The sequence below is a fragment of the Phodopus roborovskii genome, unplaced genomic scaffold (genome assembly GCF_943737965.1).
Source record: "Phodopus roborovskii unplaced genomic scaffold, PHOROB, whole genome shotgun sequence".
NCBI lineage: Eukaryota > Metazoa > Chordata > Mammalia > Rodentia > Cricetidae > Phodopus > Phodopus roborovskii.
In genome coordinates, this window is record NW_026126424.1 from 15,367,857 (window position 1) to 15,391,198 (window position 23,342).

General features: G+C 41.7%; 1 protein-coding gene across 1 annotated transcript; it reads left to right on the forward strand.

Moving 5' to 3' along the window:
* The first annotated feature begins 1,713 nt into the window (after positions 1 to 1,713).
* Positions 1,714 to 19,985, forward strand: Rtca (RNA 3'-terminal phosphate cyclase). The gene is made up of 11 exons (XM_051185620.1): positions 1,714 to 1,953; positions 2,043 to 2,143; positions 3,117 to 3,260; positions 6,326 to 6,449; positions 9,476 to 9,534; positions 11,385 to 11,526; positions 13,139 to 13,263; positions 14,550 to 14,608; positions 16,863 to 16,957; positions 18,590 to 18,694; positions 19,552 to 19,985. The coding sequence occupies exons 1-11, from the start codon at positions 1,909 to 1,911 to the stop codon at positions 19,651 to 19,653; spliced, it is 1,101 nt and encodes a 366-aa protein (XP_051041577.1). The 5' UTR covers positions 1,714 to 1,908; the 3' UTR covers positions 19,654 to 19,985.
* The last annotated feature ends 3,357 nt before the right edge of the window (positions 19,986 to 23,342 follow it).

Consider the following 23,342-nt stretch of genomic DNA (forward strand, 5'->3'; position numbering starts at 1 on the left):
TAGTTTAAGTTTGAAGTAGTAGCTGGAACTGTGTATAGCTAAGCAGTCCCACCAATACGTGGTCCTGCCTATTACTGATGAAGCATCATTGTCTCAGATCCAGTCTCTCCTGCAGGGTGGTCGGACAAGTTGTCAGAACTGTGTGAAATCTCTTTCCTGTTGGCAAGTTGTCTGGCTGACTGGTACCAGGCTTTAGCCTCCTTTTTTCAGCATAAGATTCCTGGGGGGGGGGGGAAATCACAATTCCAAATGTCTACGTAGACTTTACTCATTCCTGCAAAGTCGGTTACAATCTATAGTTTCTGGCTGGTTTCTACACCACACTTTTTATCTTGTCCACTTCCTCCGACCACCAAGAGAGGCTAGGTTGGTGCAAACAGTTCAGAGCCAAGGATTCACAGGTAGAGTTAGAAATCAGAAAAGCATAAGCTGGGGTGGGGACACAGCTGTTGGGTAGAGTGTTTATTTGCTGTGCATGAAAACTCAATACAAGTCCAGCACTGTGATAAACAAATAAATAAAAAGGATAAGCTTTCTTCAGAGAAGGCTATGTTTCTGCAGTAGGAACCCAATATGTAAGATAATCAAGTTACCACAGGGGCTGGAGAGATGGCTGCTTTTCCACAGGACCCACTTTGTGGGTCACTGTCTTTTGTAACTCCAGTCCCTGGGAACTCTTTGCCCTCTTCAGGCCTCTGTGGGCACCAGGCACACATGTGGTATACAGATGCATGTGTAGGCAATATGCTGATACACATAAAAACATTAATTTTTTAAAAGTACAACATTTACATTCTGTTCCCAAAGCCACAGCCTTGCTTCAACTTCTCATTATTTCTTGCCTATAAAATTACATAACTGGTACTTCTTCCTTTAGGCTCTTAGGCTTCTAATTCATCTTCTTCATACTGATGAAGGGCTTGTGGCGCTCCCTTTGGTTAGCAGACTATGAGACAATGAACTTGTTCTAAGAATCTCATGGGACTAGGGAAAAGCCGGGGTCCTCATGCCAGCAAGAGGCCGAAAAAAGCTTGCCTTCCAGGAAGAGTTCACATTTCTGAACTGCTAGTCCATCTTGCAGGAGAGACTAAGTCAATGACTGGCCGGTTTGGGCTTGAACCACACCTTTACCAGGACCACTTGTGTGTCTCTATTGCCCCCTACTTAAAACTAAACTTTACATCAGGACCCTGAAGATGATAGACTTGGTTCTATTTCTTCTCTTCCCAACAGGACCATATTTAACAAATCTGTTTTCTGATTTTCACTATTATTCATTTTTTTTTGGATTAGCCACTGAGGGTGGATGGCTGAACCATACAACCATAGCTAATATTCCAAATCTCAGCTATGAGTTCTTCCCTGATTACTATCTTGGAGCATGTTCTAGATTGGTTAGACGTAATCTACCTGTTTCCAGAATATCGAGTTAACACAATACTGAGATTAGACAATAGTGATGTTTTCATCACACAATTCAGACAATGCAGACTCATTTCCCAGTCTTTTAGGCACTCGAGGATGCTGGAGTCAGAGCTACTACACACGACTGTGCAGAGATAAAATACCAGCCAGACCGGCAACTGAAGAATGTGCCAGTTGCGGAAATGTCTTCTGGAACCTGAAGGCTCCACTGTATCGCCCCCTTGCGGTCAGCCCGGCTCCCACCGACTACTCCCTGCGCAGCCTCTTTGAGCGCTGGGCAGCGCGCATGCGTACAGACTGCGGGCCAGGTCCACGGAGAGTTTGGTTCGCGCAGGAAGGGATCCCGGAGGCGCTGATTCTTTCTTGTTCCGTCAAGCTCGGCCCGGAAGCGCAGTGTCCCGGCTGCGGGCACACGGGCTCCTCGTCCTTTCCCGGTGGCAGTCGGGGCGTGGTCGCTGCGGGCCGGGCTCACGCGTGCCAGCGATGGAGGGGCAGCGGGTGGAGGTGGACGGCGGGATCATGGAAGGGGTGAGTCCGGGCTGCGTGGGGCCGGGGCGAGGCGTGGCGGTGGGGCCTCCGGTCAACGTCTCTCGTTTCTTCTCCCCGGCCCTCTGCAGGGCGGCCAGATCCTCAGGGTCTCCACCGCCCTGAGCTGCCTCCTGGGCCTCCCCCTGCGCGTGCAGAAGATCCGCGCTGGCCGCAGCACGCCGGGCCTCAGGTACCGAGGGCGGGCGGGGAGCCGGGCCGCAGAGCCTAGGTCGGCGGGCTGGGAGACCCGGGGTCGGGGGAACCCGCTTTGTGGGGCGGAGGATGCCCCAGGCAGCGTCCAGAGTGCAGCCCTCGCCCTCATTTCCTGGCCCTAAGACAGGGTGCGAGTTGTCCTCGGGACGCATTGAAAGAGGGTAGTTTGTCCACTGTGTTTCCCTGTAGGATCCCATCTTATTTTTATTCTTATTCTTATTGCAAGATCTCATCTAGCCCAGGGTAATTCCGAACTCCCTAGATAGGGAGAATTACCTTGAAGTATTGATTCTCCTCCCTCCACCTCTCAAATGTTAGAATTACAACTGTGGGCCACCATGTCCAGTTCACGTGGTTCCGGGAATGAAACCTAAGGCCTCCTCCATACTGTGCAAGCACCTGTAGGCACTGAACAACATCCCTATGTCCCCATTCAGTCGTCGGTCCGTCAGTCTGTCAGTCAATCTCTTTACAGGAAATTGTTAGCGCACACCCTCATGGCCTCTCTGTAAGTTAATTATATCTTTAAAGGGTCTTATTTAAACGATCACATTTTTGTGGGTTGCGGCCTCAGCATAGAAATTTAGGGGATAAGACATCGTTCAGGCCATACAGATGTCACAAGTTGTTTATTCAGTGGAGTGCAGGCAAGGGTAGTTTTATTTTTCCTTTTTTGCACGCTTGTAACAGTTCATCAGTGTGTTTGTAGCCTAAATACAATCTTGGAACCTTTAAGAAGTTGCCCATAAGCAGTGAGTCCAAGTGTGTTAAAAAAACTCCCATTGAAGCTGTGCCATTGAATACACCACACTTGCTTTCTGGGCCGTTGCTTTTGTGACCTTGTCATAGAGTGGGGTGTAGGCAGTCTGAGCTTGCATGTCTTGATGCTAATAGAGTGGGGTGTAGGCAGTCTGAGCACGCACATCTTGATACAGTATTATGACCTGAAGGCCTCAGCATTTATCTGGACTGGAAATGGTTCGTGATTTGTGTGATGGGCACCTGGAGGGGGCAGAAATCGGCTCAACAGAGATAACCTTCACACCAGAGAAGATCAGAGGCGGAGTCCACACGGCAGATACGAAGACAGCAGGGTATGTCTCACTTAATACTCCATCCAGGCTTCTCAGATACTTTCTGGGAATGCTCTTTAACCTTTGAGATTTCAGTTTTCTCCCCTTTAAAATGTCAATAATAGACTTTTCAGGGTTCAAGACAATGGATGTGAAACTTTGCAGGCCTGTTTGTTGAGCTGTAGCATTTATTGAGACAGGGTTTCTCTGGGTGGCCCTGGCTGTCCTGTAACTTACCCTGTAGATCAGGCTGGCCTCGAATTCAGAGGTCTCCCTGCCTCTGCCTTCTGATATTGGGATTAAAGGCGTGCGCTACTGCATCTGGCAGTTGTTGCTATTATACTTTTGAGACAAGGTCTCCTATATCATCCACACTGATGTTGAACTCATGATTCTCCTGTTCCACCATCCCAGGTGCTGAGCTTATAGGTATTTGTCACTGTAGCTGGTTTCCCCTTATTGTTGTAATAAATCTGTTTGACTCTAGAAAGTTTTGGAGGCTTGCCTTGCATGTCCAAGATCCTAGGTTCAATCTGTAGCACTGCAGGAGAGGCAAAGTGCTCAAGTCTAAAAGTTTTAGCTATCCTGATTACCCCTGTTCCCCTTGGGAAATGGAGCTGCGGGTCATGCTGGAGTGCTTGATTAGCATGTAAAAAGTACTTGGGGTTCAATTCCCACTACCAGAAAGCAAACAAAACATGAATAACAGAACCCCAGTGAAAACCACCCAGCCTTTGGGAAATGGCTACCTTAACAAATTTCTTAGTTATCCCTCATATCATCCCACAATAACAGCAGAATGACCATAACGGAATGTGGAGAGGAACCAGTGTTTGGTTTGCTTCGGTGAGCTGTTTGACCGATTACACCCATCTATTGCCCCAGTACCAGAGTGCTAACTCATTGTCTCAAGCATATGCTCTACCACTGAAGTCCATCCCCAGACCTGATAGCCTTTTCAAGTAGCTTTTTCTTTTAACTGTAATCTTCTGTTACTAAGAATTTGACAGAGTAAGACAGGATAATTACAAACCTTTTGTCAGGTCAGAGTTATCATCCTAAAAATGATCTAAAACAGTCATAGCTTTTGTAGCTGTAAGAGAAAGCTAATTCTAAACCTTCCATGTCGTGTGATAACAAAATATCACACACTGCTTCCATGTTCTGAATTAGGGAGTCAAACCCCACTGGTGTGAAGTGATTTGCCCACTGTCTTAGAGTTGGGTAAGAAATTAGAATTTAGGCCTTTTGTCTCCTAACTTTTAAAACTTTCATTTATTTGTATTTGTGTGTGCTTGCGCACGTGTGTGTGTGTGTGTGTGTGTGTGTGTGTGTGTGTGTGTGTGTGTGTGTGTGTACACGAACACTGGAGAGTATGTGGAGGTCAGAGGACAACCTGTGGGAATCAGTTCTGTCCTCCTACTGTCTTGGACACAGGAACTGAACTCAGGTCATTAGGCTTGTGTCACATGCCTTTCCTGGCTAAGGCCTTTTTCCATCCCTTGCCTCCTAATATATTAGCAAGTGAGGGAATTAAGTTTGAAGATGATAGTCCGGTTCCACATAGGAGATTAAGAATGGTAGAGTCCTAGCAGGAAAGTCTGTTTTACATTTTAATCATACTGCATTTTATCTCAGGTTGTGATTGCAGTACTGTGAGTTTTGTCCTGTGTTTGGTTTTGTGGTTCCTTACTTTTCTGAAAGTAAGGTTTTCATTACTGTTTTCAGAATCTAATTTCATCTAGGAGAATATCAGTACTTGAATCGTTGGATTGCTTAGAAGATATTGAATAATGGACTCAGCCCTTACAAACTTTGGTTTGGAAGGAAGCTAAACATCTCTTTTCTGTTTGCTCCTAGACGCCACTTCTTAGGAGAGAATATATTACATTGCCTGTATTTGCTTTTCCAATACTACATGTATTACTCATCCAGTGAATATTTAGAGAATTGATGAAACTTCTTATCAGTAATGGAGACTTTAAATGTCCTTTAGAGTAAAAGAGTCACTAGAAATGTTGTTAACACTGGGGACAGACAGACAGCAGAGTCTTTTTGAGAAGCCCATGGCCCAGAAATAGACTTCGTAGTTTAGTGTACTTGTATCTTTGCTGTATGATGTTAAAGAATTTCTTTTGATTATAGATGCTACATCTAATTCCCATTAAAACTGTAACTTACTTAGGAATGTGATCATTTTCATTTTGAAGAAGGGCACTAACCATTTTGAAAAATCTGACCAAATAACTTCATTTTAAAAAACACTTTACATTCTGTGACTAATTTTTTGTGATTCTTCATGTTGATTACAATGAGAAAGCTCATGTGAAGCATTCAGTTTCCAGTCTTTGTAAAAGGCCATCCTGTCACATGAACTCTGATGGTAGGAATGTGCGGTGACTTGATATTCAAGCAGTGTCTTATACATGGATGTCCCAGGTATAAGTAGGTAAATATTTCTAGTCTTGGCTATTCTGAATGCATTTCCATAAACTGCTTTCAAGAATACTTTTAAAAAAAGATTTGAAGCTTTTATTCTTTGTTTACTTACTGACAATAATGTTACTGTGGAAGTATCAGAACTTAGCCAGAGTCACATAGATAATATGTTTAACCTTCAATCCAAACTTAGATCTGTATTTTTATTTTCATTTACTCATTTATTGTGGTTTTTCAAGTCAGGGGAGTTCTGTGTAGCACTTGCACTAGCTATCTAGACCGGGCTGGCCTCGAACTCACAGATTTCCTCCTGACTCTGCCTCCTGAGAGCTGGGATTAAAGGTGTGCACCACCACTGCCCGGCTACGTTTTAATTTAAATATTTTTGGTGGTGGCGGGTACTCAGCCAAGGCCTCACAGTTGAGAGGCTGAAGCCTTTTATTATTGATTTATTCCCTCAACCCAGTTTGCCCGTCATCTTTCTACTTTGAAATATTTCCTTAAGATTCGGGGTTTGACCCTACAGACACTGCAGTGTTCTAACTTCTCCATTGTCTGGGCTGCAAGTCACTCTGGTGCACAGTAACGAGTGTAGCTGTTCTGAGACTCAGAAGACTGCACAGTTATGTGTTCTGCCTTTCCCTTAGGAGTGTGTGCCTCTTGATGCAGGTTTCAATGCCTTGTGTTCTGTTTGCCGCGTCTCCATCCGAGCTTCGTTTGAAAGGCGGGACTAATGCTGAAATGGCACCGCAGATTGATTACACCATGATGGTAAGGGGCGACCTCATGCTCCCTCTTTAAATGTGGGTGCTATATTTTTGTGGACATTCCTGTTGAGGCATGCTTTCTGGTTCTGTTGCAGGTGAGGGGGCAGATTAAGGTTTACTTTAGGGTTTGCGTTATAAATTAGGATAGTGTTCAGACTGAGATTTTTAAGGGCCTAAAAGCGTAATTATATAAATTATATCAGTTATATAAATCATCTATTTTTATTTTAGCATTGGCATGCTTATAGGGGGAAAAGTTGAATGTACCACTGAAGTATTAAGTGTGCCAGAATTTGAGCCAGTGAGATGGCTCATTGGGTAAAAACAAAAAACAAAAAAAGCACTTGCTATGTGAGCCTGGTGCCCTGAGCTCAGCCCCCGGAACACACAGCCCAGGGCCAGAGCTGACCACCACGAGAGTGCAGGCATGCATATACCTTTCCTCTGAGGAACACAAGTGGGGCATTTCCCCCTGACTTCCTGTGAAGAGCTGTGATCACAACCCAGGTGCAGGTGGTATTCATTCACTCAGGTTCTGTGTCTAGCAAGTATGAAACATGAGTGAATTTTGTGTATGTGCAAATACTACAGAATTTGAGACAGTCAGAAGCTCAACGTATTTGTGGGTCTAGATTTTTTTAGATAAGGACATTCAGTCTGTACTAATGTGGTTTTTTTTCTTGGTTTATTGTGGCATAATTTGTAGTGTAGCATGAATAGTAAAAACTGAGAGACAGATACTGGAGTTCAATCTGAAAAATCAGAAAAGCAAAGCAGCCAACCACTAGAGAGGTCTTACGTGTACTAAGGCCAGGGCAATCCTGTCCTCAGAGTGACTGCAGACTGAATACCCTGAGCTCCTGTCTTACATTACCTTCTAGTGCTGGGATTAAAGCGTGCACCACCACCACCCAGTTTCTGTGGCTAACTAGTGTGACTGCTGGGGTCAAAGATGTCTTCCACCACTGTCTGGCCCCTATGGCTGGGGCTAGCTTGGCATTCTGATCTCCAGGCAAGCTTTATTAGATCATAAACAAACTATCAGCACAATAATTCTTTACAATTAAATTTAGGAATTTTGTTTATATAGCTACTTATGAACCAATTTCCATAGCTAAAATGTGGAATAGTTTCATTTAAAAAAAAAAATGACATACCCTTTGTAGCTAGTCCTGTCCCAATTCCTGGCAACTACTATTCTATTTTCTCTTAGTTTTGCCTTTTTCACGATGTCATCTAAAGTAGTAATGCTCTCTGTATTATTTAGAATTAGATCTTTCTTTGCTCTTTTCAAACAGGGTCAATGTGTCCCAGGCTGGCCTTGAATTGTTGTGTAGGGAGGGTGACCTTGTGCTTCCGATGCTCCTGCTTCCATCTGCAGAGCTCGAGTTGAAAGTGTGTACCACCATGGCTAGTTTATGCTGGAAAATGACTTGGTGCATGCTGCTCAAGCATGCGTGCCAGCCAAGTGTGCGTGCTAGCCAAGCGCTCTACCAACCGAACTCTTGTGCTAGCTCCTAGATCTAGTTTTTTTTTTTTTTTTCCACTTTCATAATAAATTTGAGACTCCTAGTGTTACTGCAGTAAAGGCCAAGTAGTTTTATTTCTATGAATGAACCAGTTTGTTCATCTGTTCATGAGTTGAAGGCTGCTTGAATTGTTTCCATCTTTTAGCAATTTTGAATGCCCTAACCCTTTTGTTACCCCATGAAAACTCCTTCTCCTGCATCCTACCCAGCGCTAGATGGCCTGTGTGCTTCAGTCCCCCCCAAACCCCACCCCCAATTTGAGTTTTTGAAATGTTTGGGGGAAAAAGCCAGGGTTTTATATATGTTAGGCAAGTAAGTGCTCTGCCCTGGGCTGCATTACCGCTCTTGTCTTTGAAAGAAACACAACAGAAACTTAGTGTCTCTAGCTCCTACACACATGGAGATAACCTAGAGAAAGGAACAAAACTCTCGAGTGGATGGCATATGTTTTTGTGGCTTCCAGGCTTAATTACTATCTCCTGAAGCACTGTGGGTGTGATGGATGGCATCATCTGTTTAGACAGTGTGCTGAGATGTGTAATGAAAGCCTCTTCCTGCACCTAGTAATTCACACAGAGGAAACTACTCAGTATAAGCTCCTGCAAAAGGCAAATGTTAAAGATCATTGATCATAGCTTGCATTAACTGTTACATCATTGTACAGCATACATAGGCATGACACCTTAGAGCAGTGGTTCTCAGCCTGTGGGACATGCAACCCCTTTCCAGGGTGGAATGTCAGATATCCTGCGTATCAGATAGTTAGTTATATTACAATTCATAACAGTAGCAAACTTACAGTTACGAAGTAGCAATGAAGTAATTTTATGATTGGGGGTCGCCACACCATGAGAAACAGTGTTAAAGGGTCACAACATTAGGATGGTTGAGAACCACTGCCTTAGAAGGGGGGGGGGGTTCAATAAATTCTGCTCAGGTGTCATGTTATCTAAATATTGCTTGGGAAGAACTTAGGGTGTCACAAAAAAATGTTTCTAATATGAAATGAGAAAAAGCGAGGGTGAGGTGTCTAATAAGATTTCAGTAGTATTGAGAAACAATGCATAACAGAAGGCTGCTCACCAGCGCCCTCTTGTGTTTTTAGTGCACACTTTTGATACCATCTAGTATTATTAGCCTTGCACAGTTCTGTTTAACTAAATGTTAAACTTGTAGCTGTATAACAGATTTTTCATATGAACAATAGAATTGGTCTTGGTATTTGTTGTCCCTGTGTATCTGTAGCACCATTTAATAACTGAACTTGGTGGCAGAGGGGCCTATTGTGCCCAGCCTATTGTGCCAGACTTTGTTGACTCCCATGGGAGCCCTTACCCATGAGGAAGAATGGATTGGGGGTGGGCTGGGGCGGGGAGGAGGTGTGGGAGGGAGAGCTGTGGCTGGAATGTAAAATGACATTTAAAGGAATAAATAATAAGAAAAGTAATTGAACTTGCTGAATCTGCATACTGGTGGCTAAAATAACAACTGACTTTTTCAGGTTTTCAAGCCAATCGTTGAGAAATTCGGTTTCAAATTTGATTGTGACATTAAAATGAGGTAAGTGATGCCATTCTTGGTGCTCCACCCTTCTGAAGGCAGGGACTTGTGCATGCCAGGCCAGTGCCCTGTCGATGAGTTATATCCCCAGCTTTTAACCTTTTTTCGTCTATTACATGTTCCAAAATCAGTGGGAAAGTTACTTTTAGAGAATTGCTACTCTGATACTGTTAATGTGTCTTTGGTGTTAATTTCTTCTTCTTCTTTTTTTTTTTTTTTTTTTTTTTTTTTTTTTTTTGATTTTTCAAGGTGAGGTTTCTCCTGGAACTCATTCTGTAGACCAGGCTAGCCTCAAACTCACAGAGATCCTCTTTCTTCTGTCTCCTAAGTGCAGGCTTTAAAGGTGTACACCTCCAGCTTCATAATAAATTTCTTACATAAATTAATTCTGCTTTGTGGCTTAAAGATACTATGTAAAGCCATGGGACCTTACCAGCTATCTGCAGTGTTCATTTGTTTCTTGAGAGAAATATTTTCATGAGAACTTCTACATGGAGATTTTTATAATTCATTTATCCACACCTGTGTTATCCAATCCTGTGTTAACCACTGCTGTGTTATCCATGCCTCTTAGCAGGCAGAGAGGTCTCTGTGTGGACAACGTCACTAGGCACTCTGGGGTCATAAAGAGACTGTTCCACAGGGTAGTCAAAACTGACTTCCTAAGAAAGCCCGGCCTTTAGGGATGTCTGTAAGGCTGTCCCTTGCTGTTCAGTAACAAAAGTGTTCATCCTGGAGCTTAATGCTTTATGGTTTTGCTACAGTTTTCCTCTCGAGTTTCATCTCGAGTTGTCATAGTCTAACTTGGTTTCCCGCTGTCTTAAACTACTTTGCCCCATGTTATCTATCCCCTGCTCACTTAAAAATTAGAAATCATATTTGAAGATAGAAAGTAAAAATTTCTATTTGGCTGGGAGATGGTGGCACACGCCTTTAACTCCAGCATCTGGGAGGCAGAGGCAGACAAATCTCTGTGAGTTCAAGGCCAGCCTGGTCTACAGAGCTAGTTCCAGGACAGCTAGGGTTGTTACACAGAGAAACCCTGTCTCAAGAAACCAAAATACATAAATAAATAATTAAAATTAATAATTCCTGTGGACTGTTGATAGATGCATTTCATGCTTATCATGCATAGATGCATTTCATCTTTTGGTACTTCGTTGCAGCTATACTTACAGTCTTAGATTGTAAACTATGTCTGGCACCTCTTTGTAGCTATACTTACAATCTGAGTAGATTGTAAACTACATCATGTCCTTACCAGAACCAGATTCTTAAGGATGGAAGGTGCTTCCCAGCATCTGCAATCAATGCATGGAACTCAGCTAAGAGTTTGCCAGTGTTTGGCAGCTTATGTTTTCATCAGGTTTAATCTGAGTGCCTGTCATATGCCAGCTGTTGTTTTCCTCCTGGAAGACAGAAACTAGCAGAAGTCAGCATTGCAGGGCTTATGCTCTCAAACAGCTCTTTGAATAGAAGTTGCTTATATCGAGGAAAATGTTCTCTGCTGTCTTAAGTAGTTCTCACTGTACTGTACCCTTTAAGTACTCGAAATAGCCTCATGTAGCTGGGAGGATGATTTCTTTGAATGCTCTGAATTGAACCCAGGACCTCCTGTTCACATGCTAAGTATGCATTCTACCTAGGAGCTATACTTCATCATTTCACTAGTCACATGTATCCTAAGACCACAGGGGACATCCGGAGACTGCAGATATTACTTAGACCTTTGCATGAAGTTCCACAATTTATATATCTTTTGTTATCATTCCTGTTACTGCAATGCATTGTGAAGCTTTACTTTGTCATGTACTCAGTTACAAAGTAGGTATTTGTTCTACTTTTCCTAGGGGTTATTACCCAAAAGGGGGCGGTGAAGTGATTGTCCAAATGTCACCAGTTAAACGGTTGGACCCAATAAATCTGACTGATCGTGGCTCTGTGACCAAGATTTATGGGAGAGCTTTCGTGGCTGGGGTTTTGCCATTAAAAGTAAGTTGACTTAGTACTCTGTATATGAACACCTTGACATTACTACAACAAATACTCTCTTTTCAAAATAAGAGTCTCAGACAACTTGAGGTTTTGTTTGATGATTTTTCTACCTTTTTGAAGTTTTTGTTGTTATTTAAAGCAGGGTCTCACAAATAACCCAGGCTTTCTGGAACTTACTGGGTAGATCTAATGGTCTTGAACTTTCAGTGCTCCTGTTTCCGCCTCTAGAAAGTTGTTAGTTTGTTTTTCAGAACAGGGACTCATGTAGCTCTGATGTAGCTGGTGATGGCCTTGAACTTACAGGCCTAGTAAACCCAGGATTTATGTGACCTAGGCAAACACTACCACCTGAGCTACAGGCCCAGCCTGAGAACGTTTACTTTTAATCCTATGTATTTCTTTTGTGTGGGTAGGATTGGGCTGCATTCCATGGCACACATGTGGGAATAGGGGTTGGAACACACACCATGGTGCGTTCATGGAGGTAAAGAGGTTAACCTGCAGGAACAATTTCCCTCCACCATGTGATCCCACTCATGGCAGCGGGCTTGGTAGCAGGTGCTTTTACCCACTGAGCTGTCTCAACCAAGGTGGCCCAAGAAACATATTTATTTTGTTTGAACAGGGTCTTATCATGTAACTCTGGCTGGCTTGGAACTCGCCATGTACACAAACTCCTTTTTTTTTTGCCTTCCAAATGCTGGCTTTGAAGGCATGCCCCACCCTACCTGGCAGAACTGTTTTGTTTGTTTTGTTTTTAACTTTGTTGGTTCTCTTTTTTTTTTGTTTGTTTGTATGTTGGTGGTGGTGGTGTTTATTGAGATAAGGTTTCACTGTGTGTATATCCTGGCTGTCCTGGATCTCACACTGTACTCCAGGCTGGTGTTGAACTTACAGAGTAAGTTCGAACTTGTAAACTTTGTTTTGTTTTTTTATTTTTGTATGCAGATATTTTGCCTGCATGTGTATCTGTTCCATGTATATGTAGTGTCTTCCGAGGCCAGAAGAGGTCATCGGATCCCTTTCAGGCTGTAGTTACAGATGGACATGAGCTGCCGGGTGGGTGCTTGGGATCAAAAGTGGGTCCTCTGGAAGAGGAGACTGTTCTAACTGCTGAGCCATTGCTCCAGGCCCTAGTTCATTTTGTTTTTATGTATATGAGTTCTGACCTCATGCATGTATGTACACTTTGTGTGTGCCTATGTCTGCCTATGTCAGAAGAGGATGTGGAACCCTCTGAGACTGGAGTTAAGGGGTGAGTCATCATGTGGGTGCTGAGAACTGAACTTAGAGCCTCTGCAAGAGCAGCCAGTGCTCTTAACTGCTGAACTGTCACGCCAGTTCCCCAGAACTTAACGTGAATGTGTTTTCTTTTAAAATTTTCTTAAAAGTCAGTATTCTCTCTAGAAGTTTCAAAATGATGCATGGAAAAAATTAACTGTTACATAATTTTGAAGCATTTAAAGCCATTTTGACAGCCAGGGCTACATAACACAGGGAAACCTTATCTTGAAGAATCAAATGAAAGACAAAAGACCAACAAAGTTTTAAAACAAATCGTCCAAATAACCAGTGATGAATATGTTCTCCTTTTTGATTGCCAAAATAGGTAGCAAAAGATATGGCAGCGGCAGCCGTGCGATGCATCAGAAAGGAGATCAGGGATCTGTATGTCAACATCCAGCCTCTACAGGAGTCCAGGGACCAAGCCTTCGGCAATGGGAGTGGAATCATGTGAGAGCATGAACTTAGACGTTATCCTGAAGTCATTATCCATCAAAGAGTCGAAGGGCTTTTGCTCAGTTTAGAGTTCTACAGCATATTTGTAAGGGCATTTCTACCTAAAACAACACTTTAGTGAATTAATGTATTATTCTGGTGGAATACATCCCAAACTCAAGAGACAGGGGCAAGAGTCACAAGTTTGAGGGCAACCTAAACTTAGGCTGCAGAGCAAGTTTGAAGGCAGCTTGGGTTCTTCATCGAGTCCAGGCTGGCCTCAGATTGTCAGCAGTCCTGGTGCCTCCCCCACCAAGTGCTGGAATTAGAGGTGTGAGCTAACTGCTAGGGTGCCATTTAAATAAAGGACGTGGACATCCTTGGATTTCAGTATCCTTATGTAGACCCTGGAATGAACTTCCCATGAATACTGAGGAACAGTTGTGGTCAACGTAAATATTTTTAAGATCTATTATTTTAGTTATGTGTATGTGTGTATTCATGTGAGTGTATGCATGTAAGTTCAGGCACCCATGGAGTGTAGAAGAGAGCATCAGGTCTCTTGGAGCTAGAGTTCTAAGTACTTTTGTGAACTCGGGTCCTCTGCAAGAGTAGTTTTGTTAACAACTGAGCCTGCTGGATTGAAATATTTAAGCTAGTCATCTTTAAAAATAATGTTAACAGAAATGTTTCCAGTTTTTAAGATACCTTATGTATGAAATTAATGTACAAACACTTAGCATGGTAATGCTATCTTTAAAAACATTATGTTAATCCAGTTAGGAATTGAGTTACAAAAATTATTTGATGTTTTTGAAGTGTAGAATTACAGTAGTTTGTGGATACTTAAATTTCAAGCCACTTTATTCAGAAATTTACTAAGTTTAAAATAAGTGCTTGCGTTCTTTGCTGTTGTACTATATAATAAAAACGTAGAGCAAAACTCAAGTCTATGTGAAGATCTTTTTATTCAAGATGACCACAGAGTACTTTATAACACTGTGTGTCCATAGCCTCTCAGTGGTAACGACAGAACACCCTGTAGAGAGGGTGGTGGCACTCTTTACATGTGAGTGGGTTAGAATCTGCCGAGACTTTGCTCAGAGGAGTCCTGTTGCCCCCGAGTGGGCCGATGGGGGATTGTCAGTGACTTCGCTGTCTGTGGGAGGAGTGTCACTACTGCAGCATAGTGACCAGATTCAGCTTTGCCTGTTTAACAGTAACTAGCCTCTTGTGTTGTATTTATGTGAAATTCAGAGTATTACAGTGTAGGTAATTATACCTTTTTTCCTCCTGTGTAGCATTGTTGCTGAGACATCCACTGGCTGCTTGTTTGCTGGCTCATCCCTTGGCAAAAGAGGTATACACGAAGGAGAGGGGTCTGTAATTCCCACTGTCACTAAAAACACCTGTGTCTCTTCAGGATAGACTGTTGAGAATGACGACTGACATATTTAAAAGATAGAGTTGACTATAAAAGTTAGCAAATTTTTCATTTCTCCCAACTTTGTATTTTGAGAAAATTTCAGACTTCAAGTCTGAGGGTGTAGTCATTCACACGCCCTCTCCTAGGTCCACTAGTTGTCAGGGTTTAGCTTCATGTTGTGTCCATTTCTGAACTGCTTCAGTGTTTATTGTGGGTGCCAGGACTCAGTCATGAAACTGCTGCCTGCATTTCCATATAACCACAGATTCACAGTGCCAGCTTTACCCCTGAAGAATTCGTTATACAGACGTATCCACACATTAACTTTCATTGCCTAGAAACAATGTGGGATGGATGGATGGGTGGGTTTATTTATTTATTTATTTATTTATTTTATTTATGTTGACATAGTGTTGGTGGTGTTGGGATGTTTTTGACTCTTATTCTACTTTATTACTTTATTTGGTTTTCTTCAGACAAGGTCAGCCCTCGTTGGCCTGGTAGTTGTGTAGCCCAGCCTGGCAACCCTCCTGTCATAGCTTCCCAAGTGCTGGGATTGTAGCTGTGTGCCACTGTGCCCTGTTGAGTCTTTCTTTAGTATAGGATTCTCTGTTTGCCTTTTCTTTTTAATTCCCACGATACTGACATCTGGAAAAGTTCAGGACATTTTTCACAACAGAATTCCTCAAAGTTTGGGTTTGTCTGATTGTCTCATGCTCAGCTTTCCTGTGAACATTTTTCAAAGATGATTTCGTGTGTGTGTGTGTGTGTGTGTGTGTGTGTGTGTGTGTGTGTGTGTGTATGTGTGAGTGTATGTGTATGTACACTTGATCATATATGTGATCCAGTAAATGTAAAGACATAAAATGCAATCAAAATTGCCTTATTCTGAGTTTCTAAGAACTTTTATTTGCAGCCAAGGATTTCTTTTAAAGAATATGGGAGAATTTGGCTTTCATTACTTCTGGTAGACTTATTTTATGTTCATCTTTGTACCAAAGGATGTATTAAAAAAAAGTAGGAAATACAAGAAAAGGGACATACTCAAAAGGAGTTAGGACATGTCAGATCTTTTTGTTTGGGATTTGTTGTCATATGCAATGGTATCTTGCCCTGAAGCCCACGCTGACCTTTGACTCAAGCCTCCTGCATCAACCTCCCTAACTTCTGGGTCCCGCAGTAAAAGAGACTAAATTTTAAATGGTTTCTCTGAGAATGTCACCTGTTCCTTTTAAAGATGATATTGAAAACTCCTTCAATTCTGATGAAATTTTCTGTGATTTATTATAACTTGTGTATCACAAGTCTTAGAATGGGAGCTGAGGTATAGCTTTGCGTTATAACTATGTTATAAACTGGCCTTATAATTTAATTTAAAAAAAATTGTATGGATGAGTGTTTTGCCTACATGTATGTCTGTGCAGCGTTTTCATGCCTGGTACCCAGGGAGGTCAGAAGAGTGTTGGACTCCCTGGAACTAGGATTACCCACAATTGTGAGTTGTCATGTGGGTGCTGGGAATTGAACCTGGGTCTCTGTAAAAGCATCCAGTACTCTTGACTTTGTACCCATCTCCAACCCCTGCTTTTTTGTTTTTGTTGTGGTTTTGTTTTTGTACTTATTTTTCATAGCTCTGGGTAAGCTAGAGTCTCACATATGCAAGCATTGAGCTGCACCCCAGCCATGATTACTGTTTTTAAGAAATACATACCACAGAGCACATGGGGAGGTAAAGGACGCTTCCGGGAGTCCATTTTCACGTGGTGGTTTTGAGACTTGAACTTGGGTTGTCAGGTGGCCACAGGTACTTCTACTGACTGAACCATCATCTTACTTGCTCCATAATTAGTGTATCTTTTTTAAGCATGCATGAAACAGCTATTTTTCCTCTACCTATGCATTGACACATTAGCATTTCTCAAGTTTCAGAAGATTAAATAATGTAAGATCCTTCCTAAAAAAGAGCATTGGTTAAGTCCAGAGCCTAAAAACATGTTACCTCAGTGCTAACTGGGATGTAACAAACTTTCCAGTTGTTTTTCTGGGACAGGGCCTTGATCCTGGAACATTCCTGTGTGGGTTCCAAAGTGCTGAGATTTCAAGGGTGTGTCACTTATTCAATTAGTTAAACTTGGTGACTTGGAGTAATTTGTTGTTAATTTCTTTGTTATTTCACCTGATGTTTTAGGTGTGAATGCAGACAAGGTTGGAATTGAAGCTGCTGAAATGCTGTTAGCAAATCTTAGACATGGTGGCACTGTGGACGAGTATCTACAAGACCAGGTAATGACCATGACACTGTCAGGATCAAAACCATCTTTCTTGTTAGATTTGAACACAATCATGTTGAATAAAGGTTTCTTTAATTATGGCTTCAAGTATACAGACACTTCAATGCAAGGTATTTCCCGTCTTGATGTGTTTATACTGGAACCTTTATTTTTATTATTTATTTATTTGTTTGTTTATTTATTTATTTTTGAGACAGGAGCTTGCTTTGTAGTCCAAGCTAACTTTGAATTCTCTACATGCACTTTGCCTCTTGAATACTGGGATTACAGATATGTGTCACTGTACTTGGCTTGAATATAGTTTTCCACATGCTATTTAATTATAAAAAGTCTTATCTAATCATTTTAAAAGTTTTCTCTTAGAATTTATATTTCTGGCCAGGCAGTGGTGGCACACACCTTTAATCCCAGCACTCCGGAAGCAGAGGCAGGTGGATCTCTGTGAGTTTGAGGCTGGCCTGTTTCTACAGAGCTAGTTGCAGGACAGCTAAGGCTGTTACACAGAGGAACCCTGTCTCAAAAAACAAAAAACAAAAAACAAAAAACAAAAAAAAAAAAAAAAAAAGTCTATTTCTGGAATTTGCATCCCTGCCTTTCTTGGCCTGGCATTAGCACACTTGCTTTCTTCTCGGGGTTTTCTTTGCTTATTTCAGGAATGTTCTTCTCTCCCCTTGTAGTCACTTTGCTCATCAGTTGCTGTTTTCTTCTTGTCAGTTTTAAAGTTCTTGAGGCTCTTGCTTTCTTACCTGTCTCCCCTTCCTTGGTTACCTTTTCTAGTCTCATGACTTAAGTACCAATTGCATAGTGACAACTCCCAGATTCATCACTGCCCAGACCTTTCTTAAGCATTCATTCACTATTCCTGTGGGACGTGCTGGCTGGGACGTGTCACACCTTCTCAAGGATGGACTCGCATTGGGAGGTACTCTTGTGCCTCCACTCTCCTTTGGAGACATTGCCATCCTGCCTCAGCCTCCGATGCGCTGGGATGACATGTGTACTTCCAGGCCTGGCAGAGATGTTTTTCTGCTTCACTGTCTGTGTTTTTCTTTCTACCACACGTTCCTCTCAAGTCCCCAGCCTACTGTTAGAAATGAGTGCTCCGGCTGGTGGTAGAGCTCTTGCCTGAAGTGCCTGGAATCATGTGGTTGATCCTCAGAGGGAAGAAGGAAAAGGAGAAGAAGAAGGTTCTTCAGGGTTTTCTGACCATTTTCTTGGGACAATTTTCCTTTAAGTTTAGTCATTGCCTTCTGGTCTAAGTCTATATTCCCAGGAATTCTGCAATCTCATTTACCTTTTGAAATGTAATTCTAGAAGAGTAGAAAAAGTTGTCATGTAGGCCAGCTGGGAGAAATGTGTGGTCTAATTAGTGTATCAGTGTCCAGCTCTTCTTTTATCCTGAAACATAGATTTTAAAAGTCAGTCTTGCTAAACATTCATCAAGTCATAGACTCTGGTTGACACATACTCTCTGTCACCTTCTAAAGCTTCTGGAAACAAAGAAAATGGAAATTATTCTTTTAATTCTTTTTAAAAAACCTGTTTTTTATTTCTAATAACATTTTTCTTATTTTGAATTTTAGCAGATTTGTGAGATTTTTCTTCTTTGTTCGTTTTTAAATAGCTGATTATTTTCATGGCGCTAGCCAATGGAATTTCCAGAATAAAAACAGGACCAGTTACACTCCACACACAGACTGCTATACATTTTGCTGAACAACTAGCAAAGGTGAGTATTGTGTTAGAAAGAAGTGATTTCCCATTACTTGTGTTTCATGTTTTCATGTTTGTAATTTGAAAGATAAAGATGCAAACCCATAACTACATAAAAAGTTAGGTTCCTTTGCTCTGCTTTCAGTGACTTTTAGATGTCTGCTTGTGAACTTTGCTGTTCAGTAAGATCACGGGATGATGGTTTCAAGTTGTTTTTCAAAGACTCCTAAAAGTTCCGGCATAATTGAATCTTAAACCTGTTCAGTTGTTTTGATTAAACTCACTGTTGTTAAAAGGAACTGCATTTACCTTAAGAATGATGCTTCCAGAGCACAGGGACAGATCACACATTCCAAAGCCGACTAAGCAAATAAGTGAGAACTAGAATGTTAAGCTCACTGATGAAGCTTAGTCACCCTCTGCCTACCTATCCTTCCTGAACTAGCTTCTGGAAATATGTATTTAGAGAATTAAATGGCAGGAAAAATTTAATGGGAGAAAATACTGTCATATGTGACAGGTAAATGATTCAGACCTATGTTTTAGAAAAACAAAGGGGAAGACAAAAGTGCCCACAACAGCCGATGCTTCAGGAGCTACGCTTGCCTTGGCTGCACATGCCTCTGTCTTCCTAGTCAGTGGGCCTGGAGGGGAGCTTGACTTCTCTGTTCTGACAGACTCTACAACGGTGAACAAGAGCCATCCATGGTCCTAGGACAAAATAAGCTATTGAATTTCTTCACGGATCCCTTGATTTTTATGTGTGTACCTTTTTCAACAAATGGATTTGATATTAACTCTGTCTCCTTAGAGTTCTAGGATTGTCCCTCTGTCCTCTTCATGTGTCCTTACCTACTAATATTCTGCTTCCAGGCTAAATTTACTGTGAAAAAATCAGAAGAGGAAGAAGATGCCTCTAAAGACACTTACATCATCGAGTGTGAAGGAATCGGGATGGCAAATCCACATCTCTAGGGTGTTTACCTAAGCATATCGATACCTCCATGTTCCACTAACTGATTCTATACATGCTGCAACACAGTGAATAAGAAGTAAGATGTTGCAGGACTGGATTTGGAGATGAAGTATAGTACTTCCAGTTGCTGGCAGTGTTTCATCATGCCCCACTCACCTTGCATATCTTCCAAGATAGAAACCATAAAAGACAAAACTGGATAGACATGACAATAAATTTCAGTAGTGAAGTATTGAAATCAAATGTTGTTTACATCCCAACTATGTGCTGCTTTTTCTCTCTCTTGTTCTAATGTAATAAACTAAGCCAGGGGCATAGATTTGATCTGTAATTTGGGTTACTAGTGACCTCACCTGCAGCTTTGCTTTCTGTAGTTTAAGCTACCTAGAGTCAACTTTGGTCCTGAAATAACAAGTAGCAAACATAAGTAACTCAACTTGAATGTAGCTCCTTTCTGAGTAGCACGGTGAAGTTGCATACCTTCTGTCTGTCCACCTGTGACACGAATCATTCCTTGTCCAGTATATCAGTATTACCTATGCCACTTACTTGCCCATTACACACTTAGTAGCTGCTTGCTTATCAGATCAGTAGTTGTAGTATTACAATGTTTGCATTCAAATGACACTAGAATTAATAAGGGATCCAGTGTAGGAGCAGTGGGACTGGCCATTCGTGTGTACCCAAAAGAAGTGCTTCTGTAAGTATCCTATCACACCGTTCTAACCCTAGTAGGTTTGGCCACATTCATCCCAAACGTGTCCATCTTTGGCTTGGACCTAGTCCAGAATAGCTGAGTGCCTTTAGAACAGAAATGTGCTGTCATCACTCTCTGCTGCTTCACACCTAGCCAACATGTAGGTTTATATTGCTCCCTACTCCCTGTAAAGAGCTGAGGTTGTGGCTCAAATGAATCTGGTCCAATGTTTCAGCTCAGTATGCTGTGTATGTCAGGGCTGTGTGTAGACCATGAAAACATGGATGGATCTGTCTTGGATCTTACCTAGTGGTAAATCACATGTCCAAGTCAGTCCAGACAGGGTGCTGAAATAAATCCAGGATGTTTGAATTCATATGTATGAATGTATGGCTTGGAGCAAAGCATGGCCATTATCCTTGCCATTGGTTTCCACAGCCGTGGATAGTAGGTGCAGTTTGCTTTATAGAAGAAGAATAATTAATTACATATTCATAAAGTAAGTAAGCCTTGTAAGTTGCTCACTCTGTAGTAATTGAGTTAGGAGATAGAATTTTGTCTTTAGAGTAAAACTTTTAGAATTATGGTAAGTCAAGGTGTCCTTCAGGCTGGTGTGACCCTTTCTGCTGGTAGGATATTGTCAGCAGTGCTGAGGGAACTTGGAGAGCAGTCTGGGCATCTGAGCGTGAGACTTAACATCTCAACGGCATGGATGGTGAGAATATGGTTGATGTCAGAATGGATGCCACTGTTGGGTCTTTTCAAGAAGTAGGACAACTCTAAAGCATTGTTACTCCCTCAGGGAACAAAGTTTGCGTGTTTCTAAAACAATTCTAACTTTTTATTTCCATGTGTCCATAAGAGACCAGAAAATACAAACAGTTCTGTGGATTTGACTCAGGACAGCTTTTTTAATGTTAGTAGACAGGGTCCTCATACAATCAACACTGGCCATGTACTCCCTATTTAGCTGAGACTGGTCTTGAACTGCTAATCCTCCAGCTTCCACCACCACCAAGTGCTGGTATTATAGCACTAATAACATACACTAGCAGCCTGGCTCTTTAAGAATACTTTAGGGACTGCAATGTAACTCAGTGATAGAGTGTTTGCAATTCATTCATGAGGCCCCGTGTTGAATCTCATGCCCACAAAAACTAAAACTAATGTTCTTTAAACTCATAACCTTGCTTTTTTACCAAGCCTTTGGTTTCTGTTTGCCTACATCAGGAATAAATTTAGAGAACTGGTTTCCAATTTTCCCTGCTTACTTATTTCTTCCTCAAATTGAGGTGCCTGAAAGCAGAAAGAACAGGTTAGTGGGTTCTTAGCTTCTCCTTCACAACCTGATCTTCTTCCTCTTTACAAATTTTTTTTTTGTCCCCATTCTAATATTGCTATTAGTCTCCTAGACTGTAAGAAAATCTCCAGGGTACTAGAAATAGAAACTTCATATATTATTCTCTGAAAGCCTACTCAAAGATACACATTTGTGTCTCTGTATATTATATAAAATGAGCTGTGGTGTTAACATAAATCATCCTTGCAACAGTGCATCCGTGAATAAAGCTAATGTTTATGATTATTAGAAACTTCTGTGAAAGCCCATTAGGTTACTGTGCATGTGAGCATGTAGTATATGTGTGTGTGTGCATGTGTGTGTGTGTGTGGGGGGGTGTTCTATCTGTACCAGTGCACCAGAGATTCATCTCCTCCTACCTCCCAAGTGCTAGGAACAAAGGCATGTGCACTATACCCAGCCAAGATTTTATTTATGTTTGGTAATTTTAGAATATTTTTATATCAATTGGCTAATTTTATCATCAAGTCACTATTTAAATGTTTTGAGTCTGGTGTTTACTGAAAATTTTTAAAAATGCAAAGTAATACACATATGACAAAGCACATACTTATAAATACCAAAAAAAAAAAAAAAAAAAAAAAAAAAAGGTCTGATAGATGAGTAGCTGACTTCCTAGTGACAGCCCACCTCGCCCAAAGCAGTCTCCCTACAGCAAAGGAGGGAGGAGGGACCAGGATGTCCCCTTGTCCCCTCTGTGTTCAGATTAAAATGAACATTAAGAGCAATAGTGAAAGGAAAATGTAATATGTAGTCTTTGTAGACGCCAACAAGGTGAGTGTGTGATTAGTGTTTTGCTAATACAAACTAGAATTATCTGGGAAGGAAAAACATCAATTAAGGCATCACCTCTATCAGATTGGCCTGTGGGCAAATCTGTGGGGACATTTCTTGATTAATGATCCATGTGGGAGAGCCCAGCATGCTTTGGGCATTGCCACCCCAAGGCAGTTGATCATGACTTGTATAAAAGTAAACTGAGTAAGCCAAGGGGAGCAAACCACTAAGTACATTCTTCCTAGATGTCTGCTTCGGTTCCTTCTTCAAGGTTCCTGCTTGAATTCCTGTTCTAACTTCCTTCAGTGATGAATTGTGATGGGGAAATGTATTCCAAATAACTTCCTTTCTTCCATACCTATCTTTGGTCAATGTTTTATCATAGCAATAGAAAGCTAACTAAGCTAACTAAGAAAATGAAGTAAGACAGATGTTATATGGTAGTAATTATATGTGTGCATATACATAAATTCATTTTATTTTGCAATGTTAGGCATTGACTCCACAGTCTCCCACATCCTAGACAAACTCCACCATTGAGCTCCATTCCCATTCTGGAGACTTTCAAATCAGCATTTCCTCTTTCAACAGTAGGACTACCTCTCCCTTTCCTACCCAGACCTTATCAGATATCTTCTGTGGTCATAACTGGACAGAAGTATGGACACTTCATTTAATACATGCAAAATTCAGGCACTCTCCAGCACCTCAGCAGGAAGTCAGAGGACACAGATGTTTGGACCACCGTGAACTATAGTAACTTCAACCCACTGTTGAACAGACACATGCAGACTATTAGCCTGAAAGAGTTTGAGAGGCAAGAGTTCAGAGTAGAAACTGAGGCAGTTGTCCAT

What these genes read in the sequence shown, in the direction of transcription:
- Rtca (XM_051185620.1), top strand. Translation starts at nt 1,909, where the DNA reads ATGGAGGGGCAGCGGGTGGAGGTGGACGGCGGGATCATGGAAGGG. An exon ending in CTGGGGTTTTGCCATTAAAA is followed by an intron (nt 11,527 to 13,138) that starts GTAAGTTGACTT and finishes TTGCCAAAATAG; the next exon opens with GTAGCAAAAGATATGGCAGC. An exon ending in TTGCTGAACAACTAGCAAAG is followed by an intron (nt 18,695 to 19,551) that starts GTGAGTATTGTG and finishes TTCTGCTTCCAG; the next exon opens with GCTAAATTTACTGTGAAAAA.